The sequence below is a fragment of the Anguilla anguilla genome, chromosome 11, assembly GCF_013347855.1.
Source record: "Anguilla anguilla isolate fAngAng1 chromosome 11, fAngAng1.pri, whole genome shotgun sequence".
Lineage (NCBI taxonomy): Eukaryota > Metazoa > Chordata > Actinopteri > Anguilliformes > Anguillidae > Anguilla > Anguilla anguilla.
This window is the reverse complement of record NC_049211.1, coordinates 36733136-36759664: the sequence shown is the minus strand read 5'-3', so window position 1 is coordinate 36759664 and position 26529 is coordinate 36733136. Positions and strand designations below refer to the sequence as shown.

The 26529-nt window shown below is 44.2% G+C and overlaps 2 protein-coding genes across 2 annotated transcripts in view; one reads left to right on the top strand and one right to left on the bottom strand.

Moving 5' to 3' along the window:
• LOC118207918 (vicilin-like seed storage protein At2g18540) overlaps positions 1 to 26529 on the top strand; it is a 197150-nt gene that overhangs the window by 11128 nt on the left and 159493 nt on the right. The window lies entirely within an intron of this gene.
• On the bottom strand, positions 6771 to 23244 carry LOC118207915 (nucleolar and coiled-body phosphoprotein 1-like). Its single transcript, XM_035382115.1, has 19 exons — positions 23206 to 23244; positions 23049 to 23087; positions 21582 to 21639; positions 20426 to 20633; positions 19834 to 19895; positions 19313 to 19468; positions 18329 to 19094; positions 17076 to 17275; positions 15395 to 15562; positions 14590 to 14632; positions 13117 to 13281; positions 12826 to 12927; positions 12407 to 12573; positions 12219 to 12313; positions 11988 to 12087; positions 11011 to 11069; positions 10129 to 10207; positions 9663 to 9719; positions 6771 to 7856 (listed from the first exon to the last, which is right to left on the bottom strand). Exons 7-19 carry the CDS (start codon positions 19050 to 19052, stop codon positions 7785 to 7787), a joined length of 2031 nt encoding a protein of 676 aa, XP_035238006.1. The 5' UTR covers positions 19053 to 19094; positions 19313 to 19468; positions 19834 to 19895; positions 20426 to 20633; positions 21582 to 21639; positions 23049 to 23087; positions 23206 to 23244; the 3' UTR covers positions 6771 to 7784.

The window sequence follows — 26529 nt, the reverse complement described above, 5'->3', positions numbered from 1 at the left end:
TCCCCCATTAGTGCCTCCCCCATACCGCCTCCCCCATTAGTGCCTCCCCCATACCGCCTCCCCCATTAGCGCCTCCCCCATTAGCGCCTCCCCCATTAGCGCCTCCCCCATAGCGCCTCCCCCATTAGCACCTCCCTCATTTGTGCCTCCCCCATAGCGCCTCCCTCATTAGCACCTCCCCCATTAGCGCCTCCCCCATAGCGCCTCCCCCATTAGCACCTCCCTCATCTGTGCCTCCCCCATTAGCACCTCCCTCATTGGTGCCTCCGCCATAGCACCCCTTCTATTAGAGGAGACAGTTTTAGGATATTGTGAAAATAAATACAACAAATATATAAATCCTATCAACTTAGTGATGCTTAAGTGAAAAATTAATTTGTATGCAGATGGTTCTTTATTGTTGTGCCCCCTCACCAGCCCACGTTTTACAACCTGCAATTTGCAGACGTGCAGTGACTGACTGTGCAGGGCTCCCTGACTTCCTTTCACCCTCCGAAACCAGACAGTGTGTTAAACACAGAGAACGCTAAGACCAGTGCTGAGTACTGTTAAAACCAGACAGTGTGTTAAACACAGAGAACGCTAAGACCAGTGCTGAGTACTGTTAAAACCAGACAGTGTGTTAAACACAGAGCTCGCTCAGAGAGTAGTGCTGAGTACTGTTAAAATCAGACAGTGTGTTAAACACAGAGAACGCTAAGAGAGTAATTCTGAGTACTGTTAAAATCAGACAGTGTGTTAAACACAGAGCTCGCTCCGAGAGTAGTGCTGAGTACTGTTAAAATCAGACAGTGTGTTAAACACAGAACACTAAGAGCAGTGCTGCGTACTGTTAAAATCAGGCAGTGTGTTAAACACAGAGAACGCTAAGAGCAGTGCTGAGTACTGTTAAAATCAGACAGTGTGTTAAACACAGAGAACACTAAGAGCAGTGCTGAGTACTGTTAAAATCAGGCAGTGTGTTAAACACAGAGCACGCTCAGAGAGTAGTGCTGAGTACTGTTAAAACCAGACAGTGTTAAACACAGAGCAGGCTCAGAGAGCAGTGCTGAGTACTGTTAAAATCAGACAGTGTGTTAAACACAGAGAACGCTAAGAGCAGTGCTGAGTACTGTTAAAATCAGACAGTGTGTTAAACACAGAGAACGCTCAGAGAGTAATTCTGAGTACTGTTAAAAGACCCTGGAGATCATGATTTCACCCAGGTGATATTTAAAATGTTAGAATGTTGCTCATTCATAAATAAGCATTCTCTCTCTTCTAAATAAAGTATGTGTGTGTGTGTGCATGTGTGCGTGTGTGTATGTGCGTGCGTGTGTGTGCGTACAGACACAGAGCATGAGTGACTCCAGTTAATAACTTTGGTTTTTGAGTCCCAAAATGCAAGTATGAATGGGGCCTTTATTCATGCTTGCATATAAGTCAGCTACACTTGATCCTTAATGCTTTGAAAATGAATGTATGCTGTTTACAGCTTCCTATATTCCAGTAGATCCAAATGGCCACCTTAGGTAAACCGACTTAACGAGTGTGATCTTATTATTGTTTCTCTCTCTTGGATTAAATCAATTGGGCTTGTAGTTTATAAATAAATATTGTATTATTTTTGAAACCAAAGAAGGTTGGTTTCCGTCTACATTTTTACCTGTTGTTGATTATGGTGACACTGTACATGCATGCAACTTCTTAATGCCAAATCACTGACACTCTGTCTTCTGTATGAATGGTCTGGTTTAACTTTACTAACTCTGTGTACTCATATCTCCTCATGTATAAAGCTGTCAAAGGAAAGCTTCCCTTGAGTTGTGTACCAGAGTGAGTAGCCATTCCACACCATTCCAGCAATTTCTTGCTTTTAAAATTCCTCAAACTTGGGAAAAGGGCTTTTGATTACCGATCGCTGAAAAACTGTATAATCTTCAGAATCATCTTAACCTTGACATGTTAATGTCATTATGATTTTTTATATGTTTAATTATTAATACTGTAACTGAGGAGTCCACCTGATTTCAATCTAGTTTTCCTGTTGTATATCACTGCAACCTGTCTTATTCACAATATATCATTGATATTGTTTTATGACCGTGTGTCTATGTCTGATTTTTTTTTAAAGACATGTCAATCTCAATCGGCTTTTCATGGTAAAATAAAGAATAAGTAATCAAGCATATGTTGCTGTTTTCTTTTTACAAAATGTGTTGTGTATGAAAAATGATTGCACCAATAATAACACCTACAAAACAGACTCAATCCAGTAATATTACCTGCTTTAATTTGGTTCTCAGGTGTTAGAAAGACCAGAAAGACTGCTACAGACACAGAAGACCTAGGAATAACAGTTTACTGCATACGGACACAGCAGAAAAATATACAAAGCTAGAAGCTCGATGTATGCTGAGTGCTCTGCTAAGCGGGACAGGAAAATGGTCATAGACAACTACTAAACACAGGTTCAGTAAGATACAATACTTATTTTGTACAGCTATTTCTAGCCAAGAACACTGTGTGAACTGAATTGTGTTCTTGGCTAGAAATAGCTGTGCAAAATAAGTATTGTATCTTATTGAACCTGTGTTTAGTAGTAGTCTATGACCATGAAATGCACTTTTTGTACGTCGCTTTGGATAAAAGCCAAATAATTAGCCAAATAAATGTATTGTAATGTAATGTAATGTAATGGAAATTAATGCTTCTCTTTGAAGGCGGCTCCGTAGACAGCGCTCATACAAGGTGTTATTTGGCTCCCCGTGACCTCTAACATCCTGTCTGTACAAGTACCAATCACTTCACAGAGATTGTTTCAGGATACACAATCAGCAACAGGCTAAACCTATCTGACCAATCATCTTGAGTTGTTTACATTCAAGTCTGGCCATGTGTGACACAACCGGGTTGAAGGAATAAGAATCTTCTGATCAGGATCAGGTGTTATTTCACTCAGTGGACAGTGAGGTCTCACATGGTATTGTGTATTGATGAGTTAGTAAGCAGTAGAATATTTGTCTTTGATTAAATCTCACAATTGGAAGTAATTTACTGTAAAATCTACACAATATGTTTTACTGTGGAGGAGCGATGCATAGGCAATGTTTTTAGTGGATTAAATCGCTAATGCATGAGAAAACTGAGCTCAGCCTAAACCCAACCAACAGGAAGCTCAGCCTAAACCCAACCAACAGGAAGCTCAGCCTAAACCCAACCAACAGGAAGCTCAGCCGAAACCCAACCAACAGGAAGCTCAGCCTAATTAATACCAGGAGATTTTAGATCTGGCTGCCTCTGCCAGGAGGCTAAACTTGGGAGCTCAGCCAACCAGCCCAGCTAGTTTTAAAAATAAAAAAATAAAAGCTCACAATATCAGTTTTTTTTTTTTACCGTGTGTACTATGTTTTCCCACTGAAAATGTGTATGTGGACAGTTGAGGCCAAAAGTTTACATACACCTAGGCTAAAGATATTCAAACTCAGTTTTTCACAGCTCCGCACATTTCATGTTACCATACACTTCTTTTGGCAAGTCAATTAGGGCATCTACTTTGTTCACATCAGAGGTAATTTTAAAACAATCGATTAGAGACAGATTTATTTCAGCTTAAATTCACAACATCAGAATTCCAGTGGGTCAAAAGTGTACATACACCAAGTGGACTGTCTCTTTAAACAGTCTGGAAGATTCCAGAAATTGATGAAATGATTCTTTAGAAGCTTCTGATTGGCCATATGTCATAATTAGGAGTTAATTGGCACCTGTGGCTGTATTTAAGTGCCTACCTTTAGATCCACTGCCTTTTTGTCCTTGATACTATGGGAAAATCCAAGCAACTCAGCCAAGACCTCAGAAAAAAGAATTGTGGACCTCCACAAGTCCGTTTCCTCCTTGGGAGCAATTTCCAAACAACTGAAGGTACCACAATCATCTGTACAAACAATTGTATGCAAATATAAAAATCTTGGGACCATACAGACACTGCATCATTCAGGAAGGAGGCAGAAATTAACCCCAGGGCTGAACAAACTTTAATTTGAAAGGTTCACCCGAACTCCAAGACAACAACAAAGGAACTGGTGAAGGAGTTGGAGGCATCGGGTACCAAAGTATCTAGCCTATCCACCATTAAGAGAATCCTACACTGCCATGGCCTGAAAGGATGTCGTGCAAGGAAGAAGCCCCTACTCCAAGCCTGGCATAAAAAAGCCAGAATGAAGTTTGCAGATGATCACCAGGACGAAGACCCAGCCTTTTGTAGGAGTGTTCTCTGGTCAGATGAAACTAAAATTTAACTGTCTGGCCATAATGATCAGCGCTATGTATGGAGGGAAAAGGGTGAGGCTTTTAATCCGAAGAACATCATCCCAACTGTGAAGCATGGGGGTGGCAGCATCACGTTGTGGGGGTATTTTGCTGGAAAAGGGACTGGTGCACTTCAGAAAATAATGGCATCATGAGGAAGGACGATTATCTAGAATACTGAAGCAACACCTCAAGACATCACCTAGAAAGTTAAAACTTAGTCGCAACTGGGTCTTCCAGCAGGACAATGATCCTAAGCATACCTCCAAAGTTGTAACAAAATGGCTTAAAGACAACAAAGTGAAAGTACTGGAGTGGCCATCACAAAGCCCTGACCTGAATCCCATAGAAAATTTGGACTGAACTGAAAAAGTGTGTCCGAGGATGGAGGCCCACAAACTTGATTGAGTTACACCAGTTCTATCAGGAGGAATGGGCAAAAATTCCAGCAAACTATTGTGAGAAGCTTGTGGAAGGCTACAGTAAGCGTTTGATTCAAGATAAGCAATTAAAAGGCTATGCCACCAAATACTAAGTGTATGAAAACTTTTGACCAACTGAAAATCTCATATAGTGTATAAAGCTTAAATAAATATGTCTCTTAGCTATTATTTTGAAATTGCCTCCTATGGAAATAAAGTGGACACCCTAATTGACTTAACACAGGAAATATATGGTAACATGAAATGTGTGGGGTTGTGGAAAAATAGTGTTTGAATGTCTTTAGCCTAGGTGTATGTAAACTTTTGGCCTCAACTGTATGTACTCTTCGTTCTCCGCACTGACACATGGAGAATATTTATGGCAAAGATCTGCAATGCACAGATTTTGTAACTGTTTTTTTTTAAAGAACCTTCATTGTAGGTTGTGCAATATATTTATTAGTCTAGATTTCATTCCAGACCATGGGGCACATCCACACACTGAAACAGAGCCTTAACAGATACCAGACCATAGGGCCCATCCACACTGAAACAGAGCCTTAACAGATACCAGACCATAGGGCCCATCCACACGCTGGAACAGAGCCCTAACAGATACCAGACCATGGGGCCCATCCACACGCTGGAACAGAGCCTTAACAGATACCAGACCATGGGGCCCATCCACACACTGGAACAGAGCCTTAACAGATACCAGACCATGGGGCCCATCCACACACTGGAACAGAGCCTTAACAGATACCAGACCATGGGGCCCATCCACACACTGGAACAGAGCCTTAACAGATACCAGACCATGGGGCCCATCCACACGCTAGAACAGAGCCTTAACAGATACCAAAGTGTGGGGCCTTAACATGATGCCAACCAGCAGGCTCAGAAAAGACATCTTTAAGAGAAACTCCACTGGAATAAACTATAAATGCAAAGAATGGTGAATTCATATACCTTAGTTTGGCTCCTGTATCCAAAGTTAACTGTTTGGGTGACTTGCTCTACAGACTGAGGGGTTTGAATCCCAACCATGGAAGTGTCTGTACTGTGATTCCCTGTCTATCTGTATCCCTCTCTGCTTTCACTCCGTCTGGAGAAAGAGAGAGCATGCAGCACTTTCACCCCATCTGGAGAAAGAGAGAGCATGCAGCACTTTCTCCCATCAGGAGAAAGAGAGCATACAGCACTTTCTCCCCGTCTGGAGAAAGAGAGAGCATACAGCACTTTCACCCCGTCTGGAGAAAGAGAGAGCATACAGCACTTTCACCCCGTCTGGAGAAAGAGAGAGCATGCAGCACTTTCTCCCATCAGGAGAAAGAGAGAGCATACAGCACTTTCTCCCCGTCTGGAGAAAGAGAGATCATACAGCACTTTCTCCCCGTCTGGAGAAAGAGAGAGCATACAGCACTTCCTCCCCGTCTGGAGAAAGAGAGAGCATGCAGCACTTTCTCCCATCAGGAGAAAGAGAGAGCATGCAGCACTTTCTCCCATCAGGAGAAAGAGAGAGCATGCAGCAGTGCAGACGGTCTGCTCTCTGCTTGGGATAAAAATTATCTTCTTATGCACATTTCAAAAGCTGAGGCCTTCACAAATACAACAGAGCGGTAGACTATGAGATTGCTGGCTCTCTGTCTCCCAAGCCCCCATTGGCTGTTCTCACATCCAGGGGTGTGGTTTAAAGGATGTCGATTTGCCTGAAATAAAGGCAGTCAGCTGAACACAAATACAAAAATGCAAATCAAACAGTGGAGGGGCTGGAGAGTTTTATTAGATGCTCAACTGCAGCCTGTCTACTTGTCAGAAAAAATCAGATTGCAGAAAACCAATCTCACAACCCCAGCCTTTCCTGCAGATAGTGTGAGGTTGAGATTGTGACAAGAGGCAAGCCATTGAAGAAAAAATAGAATATACTACACATACTTGAATCCTCCCAAGTGATATTTACTGGCCGTGTTTACAGGTAGGGCTTCACTGGGTGCATGTTCCTTCATTTATATATCCATACCAGGAGTTGAAACCATAACACAAATCGCACAAGGAAAATGTTACTGAACAATATACATTTATTCCAAAAATCAAGACAAAGTGCAAATGCACAATACAGATGTGTTTTAATAGTCAACTACAAACATAGGCTCTTTGTCACACAAACCTACAAAACAGATCAGTCAATAAATAGCAAGTTAGACAGAAGCTTACTGAAAAAAATACTGGCCTTCAATAAGTGGTGCTTGTGATAAAGGAAGCAAAAATGACAAGCTTTATTGTTAAGCAAGCTAGAGAGCTACGTAACTTGTTAAAATGGGGCTTCTTTACCTCTTCCTTCCCACATAACTAAATAGCCTGATCTATGTGAACCTGTTGCAGCCACCTGGCAGCTGAATGCATGTTACTTTGAGCCCATGACATCACAATGAGAAGTGTTAAATTAATCCTTTCAATCACACCTGTCCAGTGACATCACAATAAGAATAGTGTATATGTGATCCTTTTAATCGCAGCTGTTCGATGACATAACATTGAGAATAGTGTTAATTTAATCCTTTCAATCACAGCAGTTCAGTGACATCACAATGAGAAGTGTTAATATAATCTATTCAATTACAGCCATTCAATTGCAGCTGAACCTGCTTCTGTTACAGAACATTTGAAACTTGTAACTACAGTATTTGTTCTCAAAACTGCACCATTAAACTGACACTGCTCTAAAACAGAGCACATTTTCAAATAAACATCACACGCTTACTTGAATATATATAGGTTCTAGTGAAAAAATATGTTAATAATGACATTTCATGAAATCCTGTATTAAAATACTTCAGATTGTTTTGTTTATTTTTGAAAAACTAAATACAAACAGCAGAGAAACATGCACTTCCCTCTGCGTGTTACTTAGAGATGCTAGGATACTGTGCATATATTTAGAGATGCTAGAATACTGTGTTTGTTACTCAGCAATGTTAAAATACTGTATGTGATACTGAGATGATTCAACCCAGTGGGTGTTACTGAGAGACAATTAAACTCAGGTGTACGAAGGTAATATTTGTCCTCTGATCAGAATCTGCATCCCTCTGGCAGGAAGAGAGCCTGCAGTCCTCTACGGACACTCAGCATTTCCTCCTCTTGCTGTCGAAACAAAGCGCACAGCAGCATTAATGTACCAAACACACACACACACACACACACACACACAGACAACACTCCCCCTCACACTGCCCATTAGTGTACCAAACATACACACACACACACACAGACAATATTCCCCTTCACACTACCCATTAGTGTACCAAACACCCACACACAGACAACACTCCCCCTCAAACATGCACACACACACAGACAACACCCCCCCTCACACTACCCATTAGTGTACCAAACACCCACCCACCCACCCACACACACAGGCAACACTCCCCCTCACACTACCCATTAGTACCAAACACCCACACAAAAATGTAGAAAATTTTAATTCCTTATTCTTTAAATGGAAATTAAGGATGTATGTTTGAAAATTTGGTTTATGAAGTCTTTCCCATTTGCTGTGTCTCTTCACACATGTGCTGGTTGTGCTCCTTTTAGAGGACACACTGAAAATGAAACACTTACACTAGAGCTATTTTTGTCTGGAAGGGCTATCAACCATGAAGGACTAGGTGGAGCCAACTATTCATGCACTGTCAGTTTGGATATCAGCAAGTCCATTCATTCCACGCTCAGGGTTTTTAGTTAAGACGAGGTTAAACGATTCAAATGTTTCAGAATATTTATTTATTATTTATGAATCTTTATTGCTACAGGTAGGTTGACTGGAGCACTCGTTTACAGCAACACCCTGTGAATGCCCCTAAATAGCCTAACCCGCATGCATTTGGACTGTGGAGGAAACCAGAGCACATGTAGAAAACCCACGCAAACTCCACACAGTAAGGCCCTGTCCGGGATTCAAACACAGAACCTTCTGGCTGTTAAGTGACAGTGCTATATCTACTGCACCATATTATTGCCTTTGTGAGTGAAATGGATCAGCCATCTAAATCCAATTTGAGAACTTACTGGTACCTGACATATTTACTTTATATATACAAATAAACAGGTTTAGTTTAGAACAACCTGAACACTTACTAGTCCCTTCCATATTTTGATATAAATAAAGAGTTTCATGCAGTTGCATGCTCTCCCCCATGAATTTTCACTGTATGAATTTACAGTATAATTGGTTCTGCAATCTCCTCAATGCCCTGATGTTGAATTCGATTTTGGTTGTTCCGTCTTCTGATTTGGCCTTGGTGCCCAATTACATTTCAGCGGCGGCTGGTCAGAGGCAAGGGAGGCAAAGCTTGCTAAAGTTTGATAGAAAGAAGAAAGGAACAAATACCCAGCTGATTCAGTTGTATACCCATTATTAACATCTGAATCAATGTTTTAAGAGGGTTTCTGTTGGTTTCTTCTCAGTTTCAGCCTTTTTTGGGGCTTTTTCAGCTTTATTTGGATAGGACAGTGTAGAGAGACAGGAAAAATTAGGAGGAGAGAGAGAGGGAGAGACGTGCGACAAAGGTCGGCAGTCGGATTCGAACTGCCAACATCGCGGCTCGCACTGAGCATGTGCATAGCGCTCTACGGACCGCGCCACTAGAGGCCCATTCTCCATTTCAACCGTTTAACTAGGTTTCCGCCTCCCTCCCTGGATCTTCTCGCATGAGGAACCTGGAGGCCTGGGTGAGAGTCAGTGATGGCCAGTTGGGGATGAATTAAAGGCACGTTCAAAAGCGAGTCTCTGGCTCTTTCACTCCAGTGACCACCCCTGGTTCAGGGCCTGCGAGCGCTGGAGCTCACACTGACCTGCAAATCCTGCCCTGTTTCCAGCACCCCTGTTATAAGAGAGCCAGGAAAGATAAACCAGGCGACACCGTAGACTGTAAGCTGCCCACTCACCATGTCCTTAAATAGTTTGTCCTGAACAGACTTCATGTCTTCCCTCATCAGGCACATCTGAAAAAAATTTTTGATTTTGATTTTTGTGGAAAAAAGATTAGTCTTGATGACAGAAATCAGCAATTTCAGAATGCAAGTCGCAGAAACACATGTATGTGCACGTGTGTATGTGTGCGCGCGTATCTGTGTATGAGAGCTCAAGTTTAACAGCAGAGGTATAAACTCAAGTTTAGCTGCTTCTATGGTACTCTCTAATGCACCATGCTGTTTTAGATACACATGAGAAGAAAACACAAAGATACATAAAATAACTTTTGGCTAAACCCGATACTCTTACACAGATCTAGCAGAAACATACAGCCGTGCATTCTCCCTTTCTAACAAACAACAGAAATACAAAGGTAGATCAGCATGTGTTTCTGCCTACAAAAAATGAAGAAGCGAGTAGATAGCTTAGAAGTTTCACCTCAGATGTGAAGATCTGTTCCTCGTACTCAAGGCTGTGACACACATTCTTCTGGAAGGTGCTCCTCAGGTTCTGGAGCCTGTGAGAGGAATCGACACACACTGTGCTCTTTAATCTGATCTAACGGACACACACTGTTGTTTAACCTGATCTAACAGCCATTTAAGGCACCTTCAAGACCACCTCACTGTCCCAAAGCAAAAAAGTACAGATATTTATTACTTTCTGCCCTGTTTTAAATAACATTTACAGACCTATTTTTAACCCTGCTTATACCTTATATAACTATTTTAACTGCATTGTTGTTTTATTCATGTCTATTATCTTAATTCTGATTTCAATGCCATTATGGTGTATCGCTGGTATAAAGATTACCAAGTAAGAATAGCACTGAAAGTTATGATTGTTCATGTAGTGAGTGTAGTGACTCTCCATGCAGGATACACACAGGGGCATTCTCACACAGGGGGTCCCTCATACGCAGGGGCAATCTCACACAGGGGCAATCTCACACACAGGAGCAGTCTCACACAGGGGCAATCTCACACACAGGAGCAGTCTCACACACAAGGGAATTCTCACACAGGAGGATTCTCTCACACGGACATTCACACACAGAAGCATTCTCACACGGGCACTGTTCCACACCAGGGTAATCTCACACAGGGGCAATCTCACACAGCGGCATTCTCTCACACAGGAGCATTCTCTCACACTGGAGCATTCTCACACGCAGGGGCAGTCTCACACACAAGGGCATTCTCACACAGGGGGATTCTCTCACATGGGCACTCACACAGGGGCATTCCCATATAAAGGGGCAATCTCACACAGGGGCATTCACACACACAGGGGCACTGTCACACACAGGGGCACTCTCACCTTTTGCTCTCTCTCTCCTGGTAAGAGTGAAAGGCCTGGGTCTGCTTCCTCCAGTACGTCTGAGAAAGACACAGGCTGCCGATTAACTTCACTCTACTTGCACCAGCTTGTCACAGCTAATCGTGACTGCACACACTTGGGGGTTGCAGTGTCGGCTAAACCGCTCCCTCTCCGCCCGCAGATAGGATAGGCAATAATAAGCCTTGGGCTTCAGCCTATTCCTTTTTCGGTCATTGATTATGCAAATTTTATTGTGTGAAATGGATTCGTGTAAACACGTATGATGTATTGTCCGTTGCATATCCACACAACTTATCAAATTTTGTTCCTTATTATGTGTGACTGAAATAAACGACATATTCATTCATATGGTTCCCTAACCCCACCACCCCTCCACAAGGACCTTTCTCCAACACTAAGGGCTTAGTCTACTCGCACCAGCTTCTGGTGCATCTAAGAGGACCTTTCTCCAACACTAAGGGTTGAGGAAACATCCGGAAGGGTGCAGCTTTTTATAATTACTCTAGAAGAACCACTGCATAGTAAATCCTGCGCACCTTAAAGACAAACAACCAAATACAAATACTTCTATATTAGACCCAATTGATTCAGTTGAGATTTTAAATGAGTTATCTGGAAAGGACTGCCAACTACAAGTGGATGTGGCATTTTGTAGACCGTGTTGCTTATGTTTGACATGTGAACTTAAAGTGAATATTCCAACAGGACAGACACCCTGTCAGACCTCCAGCTCTCCTGTTTGAAGTGATGTAAGTCACATCAAATGTACTTTCCCTGATTATAAATCCGGGAGAAGTTGAGTAAACATCTTTATATTTTATCTTAAAAAAACCTGTAATGCAAGGAAAAAAAGTGATTCCACAGGGTCTGTGGACTTGTCTGCAGTGTTTATGAAAACAAATTTGGTTTTCACACTGTATAATTCCAATAAAATCTACATGTTAAAAGGGACACACAGTCAGTTCCTTTTCCACGTCCTTCAGGTCGGAGTTGTCCTTCTCCAAGTTGTGGATCTCTTCTAGCAGCACACCTCTGATCTTCTCCAACTTCTGAGATCTGCACAAAGAGGAACTCACTTAATACTGCGGAGATCTACACAGACAGGGACTCACTAAATACTGTGGAGATCTGCACAGACAGGAACTCACTAAATACTGCTGACAGAACTCAAACTAAAAAAAACTCACCTGTACTGATGAATCTGCACGCTAACGGAAGACACATGCTGCTGAACAGTCTTCAGAGACTGCTTGGCAAAGTGATCCATCCTTCTGGAACGATTCTGAAGAGAAACAAATACATGTACAAAGCACGCCACAGCCATCGGTAAATTCTCCTACTATGTTAAGCCACTTCATCAAATAAAGTCCCTTACCTGTATCTTACGCTGGAGTTCAGAGTTGAACTGGCGGCACATGGAGCTCATGTACTGTGAGGCGTTGAATTCCGGAGCTTCAAGATCCCCAGCGCCCTCCATGTTGGCCTCCCAGAAACTGGACACCACACGGGACGACACCACAGAGCACAGCTCCGCATCTCTCACTGCAAAAGAAACACACCCCCCCTCACTGACATCCACAAAAATACTATCATCTTCATACGTCTAAACAAACATACAATCGCACATCTGCAATTTGTATATATTTAAGTATTATTTAAACTATAACCTTTTGATCTGGAATCCATAGCTAACTTTTTCAATTAGTTCCAAAGCCTTAAAAACTCTGGCACCCAGGCATTGATCTCCAGAACCAGCGCTGATCAGACAATATGATCTCTGCTGCATGTTGCTACCTGCATCCGTGAGGCTTTCTCCTTGGCCTGGTGCTGCCACAGTGGGCCCTCTCTCCTGCCTGACCTCGCCTCCCTCCTTCAGAGGGCAGGTCAGGCTGTAAACTGGGGTGAGGATTTACAAAAGTTACACATCGCATTCCAGTTCATGCGTATGGCCCGTCACACGAGCACACTCCAATTATTTCAGACTGCTGTCCTCAGCTTTCTCACAGCCCCTACCCTGACACACCCACACCCCCCCCCCCCCTTTCACCCTGATACATGCCCTGCCCATCTCAGTCTGACACACACCTTCCTCCTCCTCCTCCTCCTCCTCTTCCTCCCTGGTCTTGAACAGCTTCCTGGGCCGCATGCTCATCCTCTGCCCTGTCCCTGAGCCTCTTCCCTCTTCTTCTTCCTCCTCAGAAGCACTGGAGCTGTGGTGGGAGGGCGGGCGCTTCCGGCCCAAGCCAGGGCCTGAGGACCGCACACGAGACAGGGTCCAGAGATGAGCAAGCAGCTAGCTCCCGCTCTCTGATCCGCTAACAAGCAGCTAGCTCCCTCTTTCTAATCTGCTAACAAGCAGCTAGCTCCCTCTCTCTAATCCGCTAACAAGCAGCTAGCTCCCGCTCTCTGATCCGCTAACAAGCAGCTAGCTCCCTCTTTCTAATCTGCTAACAAGCAGCTAGCTCCCTCTCTCTAATCCGCTAACAAGCAGCTAGCTCCCGCTCTCTGATCCGCTAACAAGCAGCTGGCTCCCTCTCTCAAATCCGCTAACAAGCAGCTAGCTCCCTCTCGCAAATCCGCTAATAAGCAGCTAGCTCCCTCTCTCTAATCCACTAATAAGCAGCTGGCTCCCTCTCTCAAATCTGCTAACAAGCAGCTAGCTCCCTCTCTCTAATCCGCTAACAAGCAGCTAGCTCCCTCTCTCTAATCCGCTAACAAGCAGCTAGCTCCCTCTCGCAAATCCGCTAATAAGCAGCTAGCTCCCTCTCTCTAATCCACTAATAAGCAGCTGGCTCCCTCTCTCAAATCTGCTAACAAGCAGCTAGCTCCCTCTCTCTAATCCGCTAACAAGCAGCTAGCTCCCTCTCTCTAATCCGCTAACAAGCAGCTAGCTCCCTCTCTCTGATCCGCTAACAAGCAGCTAGCTCCCTCTCTCTAATCCGCTAACAAGCAGCTAGCTCCCTCTCTCTGATCCGCTAACAAGCAGCTAGCTCCCTCTTTCTAATCTGCTAACAAGCAGCTAGCTCCCTCTCTCTAATCCGCTAACAAGCAGCTAGCTCCCGCTCTCTAATCCGCTAACAAGCAGCTAGCTCCCTCTCTCAAATCTGCTAACAAGCAGCTAGCTCCCTCTCTCAAATCTAACAAGCATCCAGCTCCCTCTCTCTGATCCGCTAACAAGCAGCTAGCTCCCTCTCTCTAATCCGCTAACAAGCAGCTATCTCCCTCTCTCTAATCCGCTAACAAGCAGCTAGCTCCCTCTCTCTAATCCGCTAACAAGCAGCTAACTCGCAAAACAGCTGAGAAACAGCTAACCCACTCTCTAAAATCAGTTAGCAAACAAGCTAAAGTGCTTTCAAATCAGCGGACAAACGGCTAACACTCAAATCATTTAACAAATAGCTGACAGTCTCTCTGAAATCAGTAGAAAAATAGCTTAATAAAAATAGCTAAATAACTTGCTCTTTCTGAAACCAGCTGAGCATATGCTAACGTCTCTCTGAAATCAGCTGGCAAACAGTTAACTCAGCCTGAAATCAGGAAGGATAAGCAGTGATTTACCTGACATATGCTCTTTGAACTGTTCATTGGAAGATGGCAGCTTCTGTCATAAAACACATTAACTTTTAAGCACTTTAAAACTTATTTAGTCTTTATGTATCAAATACGGGGTTAGACGCTGATTTTTTCCCCCCACTGGTCACCCCGCCCAAAGGTCATGAATATTGGGGACTCAGATGGAATTTTTGTGGGCTAATTATACAGTACATGAAAACCACTACTATATATATCCAGCGTTCATTTAGACAAATTAAATTTACACATCTGAATGCCGGTTACGGCATTAGCATAAATTCATGTTTCAGGAATAGGATATGCAAATGGTTCTGTTTGTAGACATATTAATTTAATCAAAATCTACTTGCGGAATAACACGTTGTCACAGGAATATCTATATTCTATAAGATATCTATATTCTATAAGATATCTATATTCTTACATTCTACGGTCAACTCAGCTCTAGTGGCTACATTGCAACATTTCTTGGCCCGGTGACTTTCAGCCATGCTTAATGCGAAATCCTAAAATAATGTTAAGGGTGTCTGTCCACACAGCAGGGACAAGTGCACTGTGCGTAAATTAGGGATTTTTAGAACTTTAAACAGGTTGACACAGAGGAGATGCTTAATAATATCAGGCTACACCTGTAACTCAGGAAAACCTGACCTTTTCTGAAATTTAAAAATAAGAGACAGCAGACAAGTGATTATTTTACAGAACAGTTCTGGCGTGAAGGACACACGCAGACAGGCTTTCTTCTGGCCAGCTGTCCGGTGTCAGTGGGGTGCGAAGCTGAGCCCCCTACCGGCAGCGGGATGGACTGTGAGGAGCTGCTCTTGAAGGAATCCAGACAGGCTGGCAGGCCCAGCGAGTCCTCCAGAAAGGGCGAGTTTGGGACAGAGGGCTCCAGGGCCGTGGAGGTCAGGAGAGGAGGCGAGGCGCTCTGGAGGGGGTGGAGGGGACTCAGGACGGGCTGAGGGGGTAAAGGGTACGGGGGCGTCAAGTTATGGTGCTGCTGGACAGCTCTCTCTGCAGTCCGCCAGCAGCAGAAACATCCACCCACTGTTCTGCCTTCTCATGTGGCCGATCAGCATCCTGGCTACTTTCCCTGACTCTGTAGCGCTGCTTCACTAAACGCAGAGTCGCTGATAGCTGTGCTGATGCCACAGCTTGGGTGCAACGGCACATTTCAGTAACTGCGCATGCTAGCTGGGTGTAACGTCACAGTTCAGTAACACAGTTCTGCATCTGATGCGCATGCTAGCTGGGTGTAACGTCACAGTTCAGTAACACAGTTCTGCATCTGATGCGCATGCTAGCTGGGTGTAACGTCACAGTTCAGTAACACAGTTCTGCATCTGATGCGCATGCTAGCTGGGTGTAACGTCACTGTTCAGTAACACAGTTCTGCATCTGATGTGCATGCTAGCTGGGTGCATGTCACAGTTCAGTAACAGTTCTGCATCTGATGCGCATGCTAGCTGGGTGTAACGTCACAGTTCAGTAACACAGTTCTGCATCTGATGCGCATGCTAGCTGGGTGTAACGTCACAGTTCAGTAACACAGTGTGGTGTGGGGATGGCTGGTTTAAGCAGCCACACCTGCCCTGGGTCAAGCTAATTAGACCTGGCCAATTGGATAATTGGTTAAGAATTAGATAATTGGCCAGGCTAATTGGACCCAGGAACAGGAGTGGCTGCACCTGTGCGTAGTGAGGTAATCACTGCGCACAGGTTAAATCTGCCATCCCCACCCACATCAGGAGCTCTCTGTCATGACAGGGTTTTTACATCTGCTCATTTGGCGTTACCATCTTGCCAAACCCTTGTACAATAAAATCTGGACTGCTTGAACATCATCTCCCTGTGTCTCTGTGCTGGAGGGCCCCAAGGAAAGCCACTTTGGTGGCCTGTGGCAGGCGTGTTTGCCACACACAGTTCTGCATCTGATGCGCATGCTAGCTGGGTGTAATGACATTTTTTGGTGTAATGACGTAGTTCTGGGTGTAACGGCACAGATCTGTAACTGATCTGTAACGGAACACACAGCCGCTGAAGGACCAGTAGCCACCCTCGGGACTCTTCTGGTTGGGTTCTTGCATTATCGCGCTGGCCCAACGACACACCGCATTTGCACAGGAAGCAGGGACTGACTTGATTTTATTTTTAAAAAAAATACAAAATATAAAAAAGAGAAACAAAACTGAACTAAAGCAAACCCTGACCAGCGTGAGCTGTCCGCCTGAGGGGCGAAGTCGGACCGGCTGGGCGAAGTCGCCGGTGAGCCCCGCTCTCAGGACCGGGTTCCACGCCAGCACCAATCATTAATTTTAATTCTAATGAAAACCCTGCTGCACACATCACATTTTTCGTTGCTAACGTTTCTCACACGTCAACGCCGGGATACGTAAGGGTGCCAGTGGGGAACGCGTTTGCGTAGCGCAGATCTGTAACCGCGGGGAAGACAGCAGAAATGAGAGACTCACGGTAGGGACGGCCTGGAGGCGGCTCAGAGACGGGGCGGAGGGAGTCTTCCGCGCGCTGCTGCCTCTCTCCGATCTGTAGAAGGAGGAGGCCTGGATCCCTGTGAAGGCCCCGGCGGCCACCTCCAGGGGAAGGGGGAGCGCATCGGGGGAGCGCAAGGGGGAGATCGGTGATCCCGACACGGCCTCCGATTCCCCTGCAGCTACAAGAAGCACAACAGTCACATCGCAAACACCATCCTACACAACACACTACCTGCACCCACTCCGGCTGCTCTTTAACCTCAGATTACACACTACACTACACGCCTGACTCTCTCAGTTTAGTGCTCTGCGCATAATTAATTAAATAATCAAATTATTAACACCGCACACATACCGCAAATCATACAATTAAGACATAAATACATATTAGTCAATTAAAAAATGTTACTCTGTTAAAAGGAACCAATATTACCATTATATGGTCCTCCACACAAGGACACAAGGTAATACATTACAAATACATACAAGACATTACCATGATTAAAATACAATTAAAATCTCAGCTGAACCTCGTTAAATACATATTTGAAATGTGGCTGAAATGTGAAAACACTCCTGAGAATTTTAGACATATTATGTTACACAATACCACTTATGAACATAAAATCATGAAAAAATAAACTTGTTCTGAATATTGGGGGACACAAACACTTCATTAAAGATAATCAGTCATCTGCTCGTGTTGTACACTGCCTATGGAAAGCCATCGATGCAAAATCTTTAAAATATGTCTCATTGCGGTTATTTTTGACCTGTTGACACGGCAATATTGTTACCCCTCAACACGCTTAAAAGCACCTCGGCCAATAGCAACGCAGGAATTGTGAGTAGATTAGCAAATAGCATCAAGACATGTGTCACCGCTACATTTCCTGAGCACGCTGACGTGCTCCGTTACATTCATGAGATCGTGATGTGCCTTTACGCTTGGCTTGCCACACACCTCAAACACCTCAACGCGTCAAATTTTAACACGTGTTAAAATTTAACCTGAAATTTTAAGGCGTTGAAAAACTGGCCTGTTGACACATTCATTCTATTTGTGAAAGTGACAGGCAGTTTTCCCCTGTTTACATGGCAAACATTTCATCAGGTCAAAAATAACTGATGAGAAATATTTTTGGCACCATTGGCTTTCCATAACTATCAGGCCCCTCCCATTTCACCAGCTCTCCTCCACACTCTGTGAATCAGTGCGCTGTAGGCCTTACATCTCATCCTCTCTATGGGTGAAGGAGACGGAAGAAAATCAGTCAATCTGGCAGACCACAACTCTTTCTGCCCTCTGGCCTGATCCTCAACAATGACCGGCTTTTCCACCTTTTCAGTGACTGGCTTTTCCTCCTGTTCATTTGCAGTGACTGGCTTGTCCCCTCGTTTGTTTGCATTGACTGGCTTTTCCCCCAGTTTGTTTGCAGTGACTGGCTTTTCCCCCAGTTTGATTGCAGTGACTGGCTTTTCCCCCTGTTTGTGTGCAGTGACTGGCCTTTCCCCCTGTTTGTGTGCAGTGACTGGCCTTTCCCCCAGTTTGATTGCAGTGACTGGCCTTTCCCCCTGTTTGTGTGCAGTGACTGGCTTGTCCCCCCGTTTGTTTGCAGTGACTGGCTTTTCCCCCAGTTTGTTTGCAGTAACCATTTTTTTCTTCTGTTCACTTGCAGTGACTGGCTTTTTTCCTATTTCGTTTTCAGTCATGGGCTTTCCCCCCTGTTCATTTGCAGTGGCGGGCTTTTCCCCATGTTTGCTTGCAGTGACTGGCTTTTCCCTACATTTGCCTGCAGTGACTGGCTTTTCCCCATGTTCGCTTGCAGTGACTGGCTTTTCCCCATGTTCGCTTGCAGTGACTGGCTTTTCCCCACGTTTGCCTGCAGTGACTGGCTTTTCCCCTTGTTCTTTGGCAGGGACTGGATTTTTTTTCAGCTCTAGCTGCTGATCCATCACACTCCATTTTGTGTTCCCGTTTGTTTGGTTTTGTTTGGGCTGAAATGACAGAAAAAGGTTTAAAATGTGAGCTGTTTCTGCAATTCTGCTATGACTGACTTTACAGTGAGAATACCAGAGGTTACATTACCTTTCAGAAATCTCCATTTTCTGAACATGGGTCATGAAAGTTTCACCTGGTAATACCCGGCAGAGTGGCATTCCACCTGCTGTGCTATTGATAAACTACTGAACGGAAGGCCCCTGGTATGGCTCACCAGCCGATGGGTCAGATCCTCACACTCTGATTGGCTGCTACTGCCAGATTCAGAGAGCTCTCTGTAGTTCTTGGACACGGCGGTGGTCCTCTGGGGCCTCCCACACAGCTGGGCCACTAGAGCGGACTCCTTCCTCTCCTTTCCTGTGTTCCTCCTCTGTTCGTGACACACATGATAAAGCACATAGACGTGGAGGAGGACTGAAAGCACAATGCACGTGTATCTCCAGGTGGAACACTGCTTTCATACATGAAGCATACGCAGGTAAAAACCTGGGTAACATGCTTTCATACAGTTTAATGGACATGAATCATATGCAGGTAAAATACCGGGTAACAAACAGTACCTGTGAAACAATACTAATAAAAATGACAGTCAAGAAAGCAAAAGCAATGCTTTTAAATGCGCATGTGATATGCATTTAATCACATACTTTTAAATGCACGTCATATAATTATTTTTATATTCTACACAAGCCATAGGCTCTCTCCTGTCCCATGATCCCATTGCATCAGTCTCACCTTCTTTTGTTTGGCCTGTGTTCCAGGTGGCTTTGATGGAGAAGGGGGTAAATCTGAATCATCTACAACAGATAGATGGATAGATAGACAATCAAATACAAAAACACCAAAAGATTTCTTCTGTCAGTATGTTCATCTTTGTGCATGTAAAAACATCCAAAATGTGCAGTAATAGTATCGTAACATTTCTCATACCTTACATGAGGTAAGTTTTGAAAATAGCTCTTTATGACATGCAATATAAGCACAGAATCACACTATGCCAACGAAGGTGGAGGTGGTTTAGTGATGGTGTATATTGTACAGGTGGTGTCAGCAGGTGGAGGTGGTTTGGTGGTAGTGAATACTGTACAGGTGGTGTTGGCAGGTGGAGGTGGTTTGGTGGTAGTGAATACTGTACAGGTGGTGTTGGCAGGTGGAGGTGGTTTAGTGGTAGTGAATACTGTACAGGTGGTGTCGGAGGGTGGAGGTGGTTTGGTGGCAGTGAATACTGTACAGGTGGTGTCAGCAGGTGGAGGTGGTTTGGTGGCAGTGAATACTGTACAGGTGGTGTCGGAGGGTGGAGGTGGTTTGGTGGCAGTGAATACTGTACAGGTGGTGTTGGCAGGTGGAGGTGGTTTGGTGGCAGTGAATACTGTACAGGTGGTGTCGGCAGGTGGAGGTGGTTTTGTGGCACGCTGCCTGCTGTAGTCCACCACTTTGGGCTTGGGTTTTCTGCCAGACTCCTTCAGCCAGCTTATGTCTGTCTTTTCGGTTTCCGTGTCACTGAATAAGTGCTTCCTGGCACGGTTTCCACGGGGCTAGGTACACAGAATGAGAAGCAGAGCAGATTTCATCAGGTATAGAGTACCCGGGTGCCGCCATTTTGAGGACCCATTGAGATAGCTCGCAGACAAGTTCATCACTACTGCTTAAATATGCACTGTTAACATTTATTTTCGCTATACATTTTGAGAATCAGAAAATGAAGGAAAATGAATGTCAGAAAATTAAGAAACAAAACTGATGGTAGTTGTCTTCCTTATGGGAAGAACTGGACCCACATGGCATGTTTGGATAGCTGAATAGCTGCATTCCTCAGCTAGAAACACTGAGAACAGACTGCTACGCTCACTGGCTATAGCATCCCACAGAGTCAGCCAAACTGCAGCTTGATGCTTACAGTCAACGATTCAGCACACTCAAGAACATTTTCTATTAGGTTTCAATGTTAAGGTTTTTGTACATTTGACCAGTTGGGAAGTTGAGAAATGTGCTTGCTCAAACTGAACACATACTGTCCGAGATATGGCAGTTTATCTGTGATATAAATCACATGAAAAAACACCAAAACCTTTGTAAAAAGTATTTAACTTTATTTTTATCCTCTGGTATCAGAGCTCTGTGCTGGCCAGTCAAGTTCTTCCACACCGTTCTCCACAAAACCATTTCTATATGGACCTTGCTGTGTGCCCGGGGGCATTGCTATGCTGAAACAGGGCCTTCCCCAAACTGTTAGGGAAGCACAGAATCACCTAGAATGTGACTGTACTCTGTAGCATTACGATTTGCCTTCACTGGAACTAAGGGACCCAGCCCAAACCATGAAAAACAGACCCAGACCAAGGGGTGTCCAGATACTTTTGGTCATATAGTGCATATGCCTGGTGCCAATGTGAAAGTGTCCATGCCACTCGGATCACTGAAGACACACAAAACTGCAAATGTGACGAACAGCACAGGACTGAATGCGTCTTCCACTCTCCCACCTTCGCCGCTGTGCTCGTCCTCCCTGAGGGAGACGCTCTCTTGGGGACCTGCTGGACACTGGAAAGAAAGGCCTTCATCAGTACGGGAGGGTTTACCTGTGCTACAGGTTCAGATGCCGGTACCACACCACAGCTTTACACACGGTGAATTCACAAACACGAGCTAACACTACCTGCAAAATCATACCAGCCCTACACTGACCTCCGATAAACACCCGTAAAACACACCAACTGTAGACATACACATAAACATACAGCATCCGTAAAAACGTAAAGACGTAACACACACACACACACACACACACACACAATACAGAAGACATGTTCCCAAGCCACACTCACTGTTTACACAGGCAATATGGAATGTGGACAATATTTATATTTGTTAAAATCTACTTATGGACTGATATAATTTTTGTTTTGAAAAACTGAATTCTCCAAACAACGAAAAGATGGTCACAAGTTTCTATACAACTTCCTCCCAGGTAGAAAAGTGATTCTTTGTTTATGTGTGAACGGCAGTACAGTGATGTGGAGCCACGCTATTGGCTGCTGTGTCAAAACCTGTCACAACAGATCAAATGCCTTCTTGTTTGGTTGTAGAAGCTTTGTTTTCCATTGTTAACCTATAGATGATACTACAGCGCTAGTAGGAAAAAGGTCAAAGCTTAAGCACTGATCTGACATCAGTGCTCATTGGTAAACTATAGATCAGGACTGCCCAACCCTGTTCCTGGAAATCTACATTCCTGTAAGTTTTCACTCCAACTCTGACAAAGCACGCCTCATTCAACAGCTAGAGCAGGCTGCCCATCTCTGCTCCTGGAAGTCTTCCATCTGGTAGGTTTTCACTCCAACTCTAATGTGGCACACCTGACTATAATTAGCAGTTGAACAAGTTCTCTAGCTGTTGAATGAGGTGCTTTCTTAGGGTTGGATTGCAAACCTACAGGACAGTAGATCTGCAAGAATAGGGTTGGGCAGCCCTGCTCTAGCTGTTGAATGAGGTTGGATTGCAAACCTACAGGACAGTAGATCTTCAAGAACAGGGTTGGGCAGCCCAGATATAGATGACACAGGGCCAGTGGGAAAGGGGTCAGAGGATTGGTCCACTGATAACATGTGACACCAAATTTAGGGCTAAATGTTTCTTTGCAGTCCTCCAGAGGTGCTGTTACTGTGGTACCTAAAAGAAAAGGAAAGGCCCTGTCAGAAAGCCCCTGGAGATCCACAGGCCGGGACCGTAAGGCCATGAACCCACAGCCAGGCTGGGACCGTAAGGCCATGAACCCACAGCCAGGCTGGGACCATAAGGCCATGAGCCCACAGCCAGGCTGGGACTGTAAGGCCATGAGCTCACATCCAACTCAACCTCAAAAGCCATTCTAGAAAAGCTGCACATGAGGGACAAGTCGTCACGGTATACTTTGTGCAAATGAATTTTGCTCATCTTGACGTCATGCAGACCTGGCACCTTTTCCACTTCCTTCTTCCCCCAGCAGCAACCTAGAAAGATGAGGGAGATGATTACTATGTCTTTTTGCTGATCCTGATCCTCTGACACGCACACATGCACGCGCGCGCGCGCGCGCGCACACACACACACACACACACACTTACTTACCTCAGGCACTGGTGTACTAGGTGCAGCCCTCTCCTGGATCTCCCTCACTGTGGCTGCAGTGGCTGGGGTCCTTGTGCTGCCTCCGTTGTATATGCGGTACCACGAGTGCCTTCCCCAGCTTCTTGTGGAAGATGCGCCTCTTGTACAGCTTTGACACATTCCACTCAGGAAAAATCTCCGTCCAGATGATGAACGCATTGTAGGCCGATACATTTAGTCTAAATTTGACACTTCTGACCCCTTTTAGCCTCCACTTTCACTGTCGGGTCAAATGGACCCGAACAGTATCTCTGTGATATAAACATGCGGGCGGGGGGGGGGGGGGGGGGGGGGGGGGGGGGGTTGCAAATACATGAAATTAACCATTTTCATTTCAAATGTTGATTACACTAATTAATTTTCCAGCTGATCGTATAACTTCGTATCTTTTTTAATGAAGTGCCTCTTGTTTCAAGATATCCATAACTTATTTTTAGATATCTTAAAAGGACTTTTGACTAGTCATAATTCAAATTCGAGATATCTCCGCTTTAGTTTTGACTAGTCATAACTCCAGTTCAAGATATCTATTTGTATTTTGACTAGTAATATCTTTATTTCAGATATCAAAAAAGATCATTTAGATGTCTTCAATAACAAGGAATTAAAAATACCTTTAATTTGAATAATGACGAGTCAGAACTAAAGTGAAGATATCTCGAATCTGAGTTGCGACTACTCATAATTTAAATGGAGATATCTGAAATTCACGTTTTAGATAGTCGAAACTGAATTGTAGATATCTTTAATTGGAGTTCTATTGAACTTAATGGCGAAATCTTACTAGTCAAAATGTAATTAGAGATATCTTAAATTAGCGTTTTGACTAGTCAAAATGTGATTAGAGATATCTTAAATTAGCGTATTGACTAGTCATAAATGCATTACAGATATCTGTAATATGAATCCGCCGGAGAGGGCATTAAATGTTAAGAGGGCTTGCCATAGAGGTCGAACGTTCTGTCTGCAATATAATCACAATGGGAGTTCCACGTAGAAACATAAAACAAAACTGGCCTCTGGGATCAATTTAACAGGTCATTTAACGAGGTAATATACTAAATCGGAGTAGATAGAGCAATTAAATCGTTTCAGAAGTTCACTGATAGTTCCGTGATGCTATTTTTTTACTTTAGAAATCAGGAATTTTAGTGCGAACTTGACTCTGTTTACCAGCGAACTTGACTCTGTTTTCGGATTCCTGAGGGTGCCACACATTCCTGAGGGTGTGGCACCCTCAGGAATCCGAATCAACTCGAATGGTATTTTGTTGCCAGTGAACATGTTTTCTGGTGGCTATGTCACCGGGAAAACTCGTTTGACCAGAAATATTTGTACACATATTTTTTCAACGAGACCGTAGGGTAATTTTTCTTTTTCGAATGGGTGTTTTTTTTTTTATTATTAGGGTGAAAATGGGGACATGAGCCTGGTCGATCCCAGTCCCCAGCTACAATGGAATTTTGAAGCCATCGGGGCCGCTGCTTGAAACTGAGACATTTTAGCACGTGTTGCGTTTTGAGAGCACACTTTTCATTAAATGACGCATCCCATAACAATACATACCAGTAAATGCGTGCAGTATATTCGTTTTACTGTACGAATATCAAATAATATTGGTTCATGTTGAATAAAAACAGAAACAAACCCTATAGGCCTATTCAAAGTCGCATAGGTGATGATGCGTTTCCCTCCAACGACAGTGATTGCATGCGGAGCGAATTCGCGGCTAATTTTTAAAATCGTATTATAGGAAACATTCATATTCTGGCAAATCAGCGATATATATGTTATTTGACTATACTGTTGCATTTATGACATTATGCATGAAGAATAAACTGTCAAAATATGTTTTCTGAAAGATCGCAAAACAGGTTTGACCGCCCTACTATTAGTCGGTAGGAGGTATCTCACATAGGCTACATACAGAACAATAAAGGAACCACAGAGCCAGCTCTTGCAGGTGAGAAAGGGTGAGGCTGCATGTTTCTGCATCTTTAATAACATAGCTGGCTCTGGTGGGACCAATGAACTTTTCCACATTTTATTTATTGTGGGGGCAGGCGGGGGTAGGGCTGGGGAGCAAATGTAAACCTATCAATCTCACTCCTACGCCCCTGGCTAGCGGGTTACCATGTCCCCAAAATCGTCTCTGACTATCGCTTACATGACAGCCTCCTGTCTCTTCACTGGCAAAATTAATAAAATCTCTACAATCTCTCGTCTCTGAATATTCTTAGATCGGAACTTGCTGTGCGACGGGGATGGTAATGCGGCCGAGGCGAAGCGGAGGGTCGCTTAACCAGCCCCGAAGTACAGTCTATAATTCATTCACTGACCTTCAGCACAGCACTGTGACTTGAACAATTTAGGAAACATTGGGTAGCATTGCTTTGGAATACAGCTTGTTCAATTTCGGTGAGGCAAGATAGTCTGAATTGTTTGTAGTAGGCTACAGTAATTTGGCATCATTTTGATATCAATAGCCTTTTAAAGGCAGGCCTAGTTTTTGCCAGTTTTGATGAATGAGTGATAAACAGTGCTTTGTATGTATGTGTGAGTAACGTGGCATTTTTGTACATTGAGAGCGTGTTGTTTTATGATATTGTTTTTGGCATGCCAGGCAGGTAAGGGGGCGGTGTTACTGTAAGGTTGGGGCTGGCGAGCAACGCCAGAAGCAGACAATAAATCAACGGGGAGTCTAAAAGCTGACTGCGAACAGCAGTCAACCACTGAGCGAGGTAGGAGAAAGGAAAAAGGGGAATAAACCCTGGCAAAAGGCCAAACAAAAGGCAATCCTCAAAAACAGGACGAAAGTCTCTTGACTGAGAACCAAAAAACAACAAACGCCTAGGTAAGTAAGATCTCTCAGCTCAAGCCTGAGACTAGCTGGAGATAACTCTATCCACAATAACCTTCTATGAAAGGTGACAACTCTCAAGTGCCCCGGTTGCTACGTGTTTAGCTCCCGTACCAGATAGCCATCGAGTAAGTCACATCTAGCGCTCGAAATACCTAGAGCGTTACCGGCCGCTTGTAAAATGCAAGAGCACCGAGCAGAAGGAGTGAGGTCCCTATAAAGGGTAGACTCCAGGTGGCCCGAATCAACAATTAGCAGGGAATGAGAGAGCAAGGAGAATCTCCTCTGCTGCCACCCAGTGGCAGCACCGCCGCAAGCACAGGCACATTACAGTTACTGACGCTACTTCCTATCTTGTCACATAAGAGTATAAACTACTATTTAACCCTCCTGTTCTGTTCATTTTTCAGGTACAGCAAAGATGT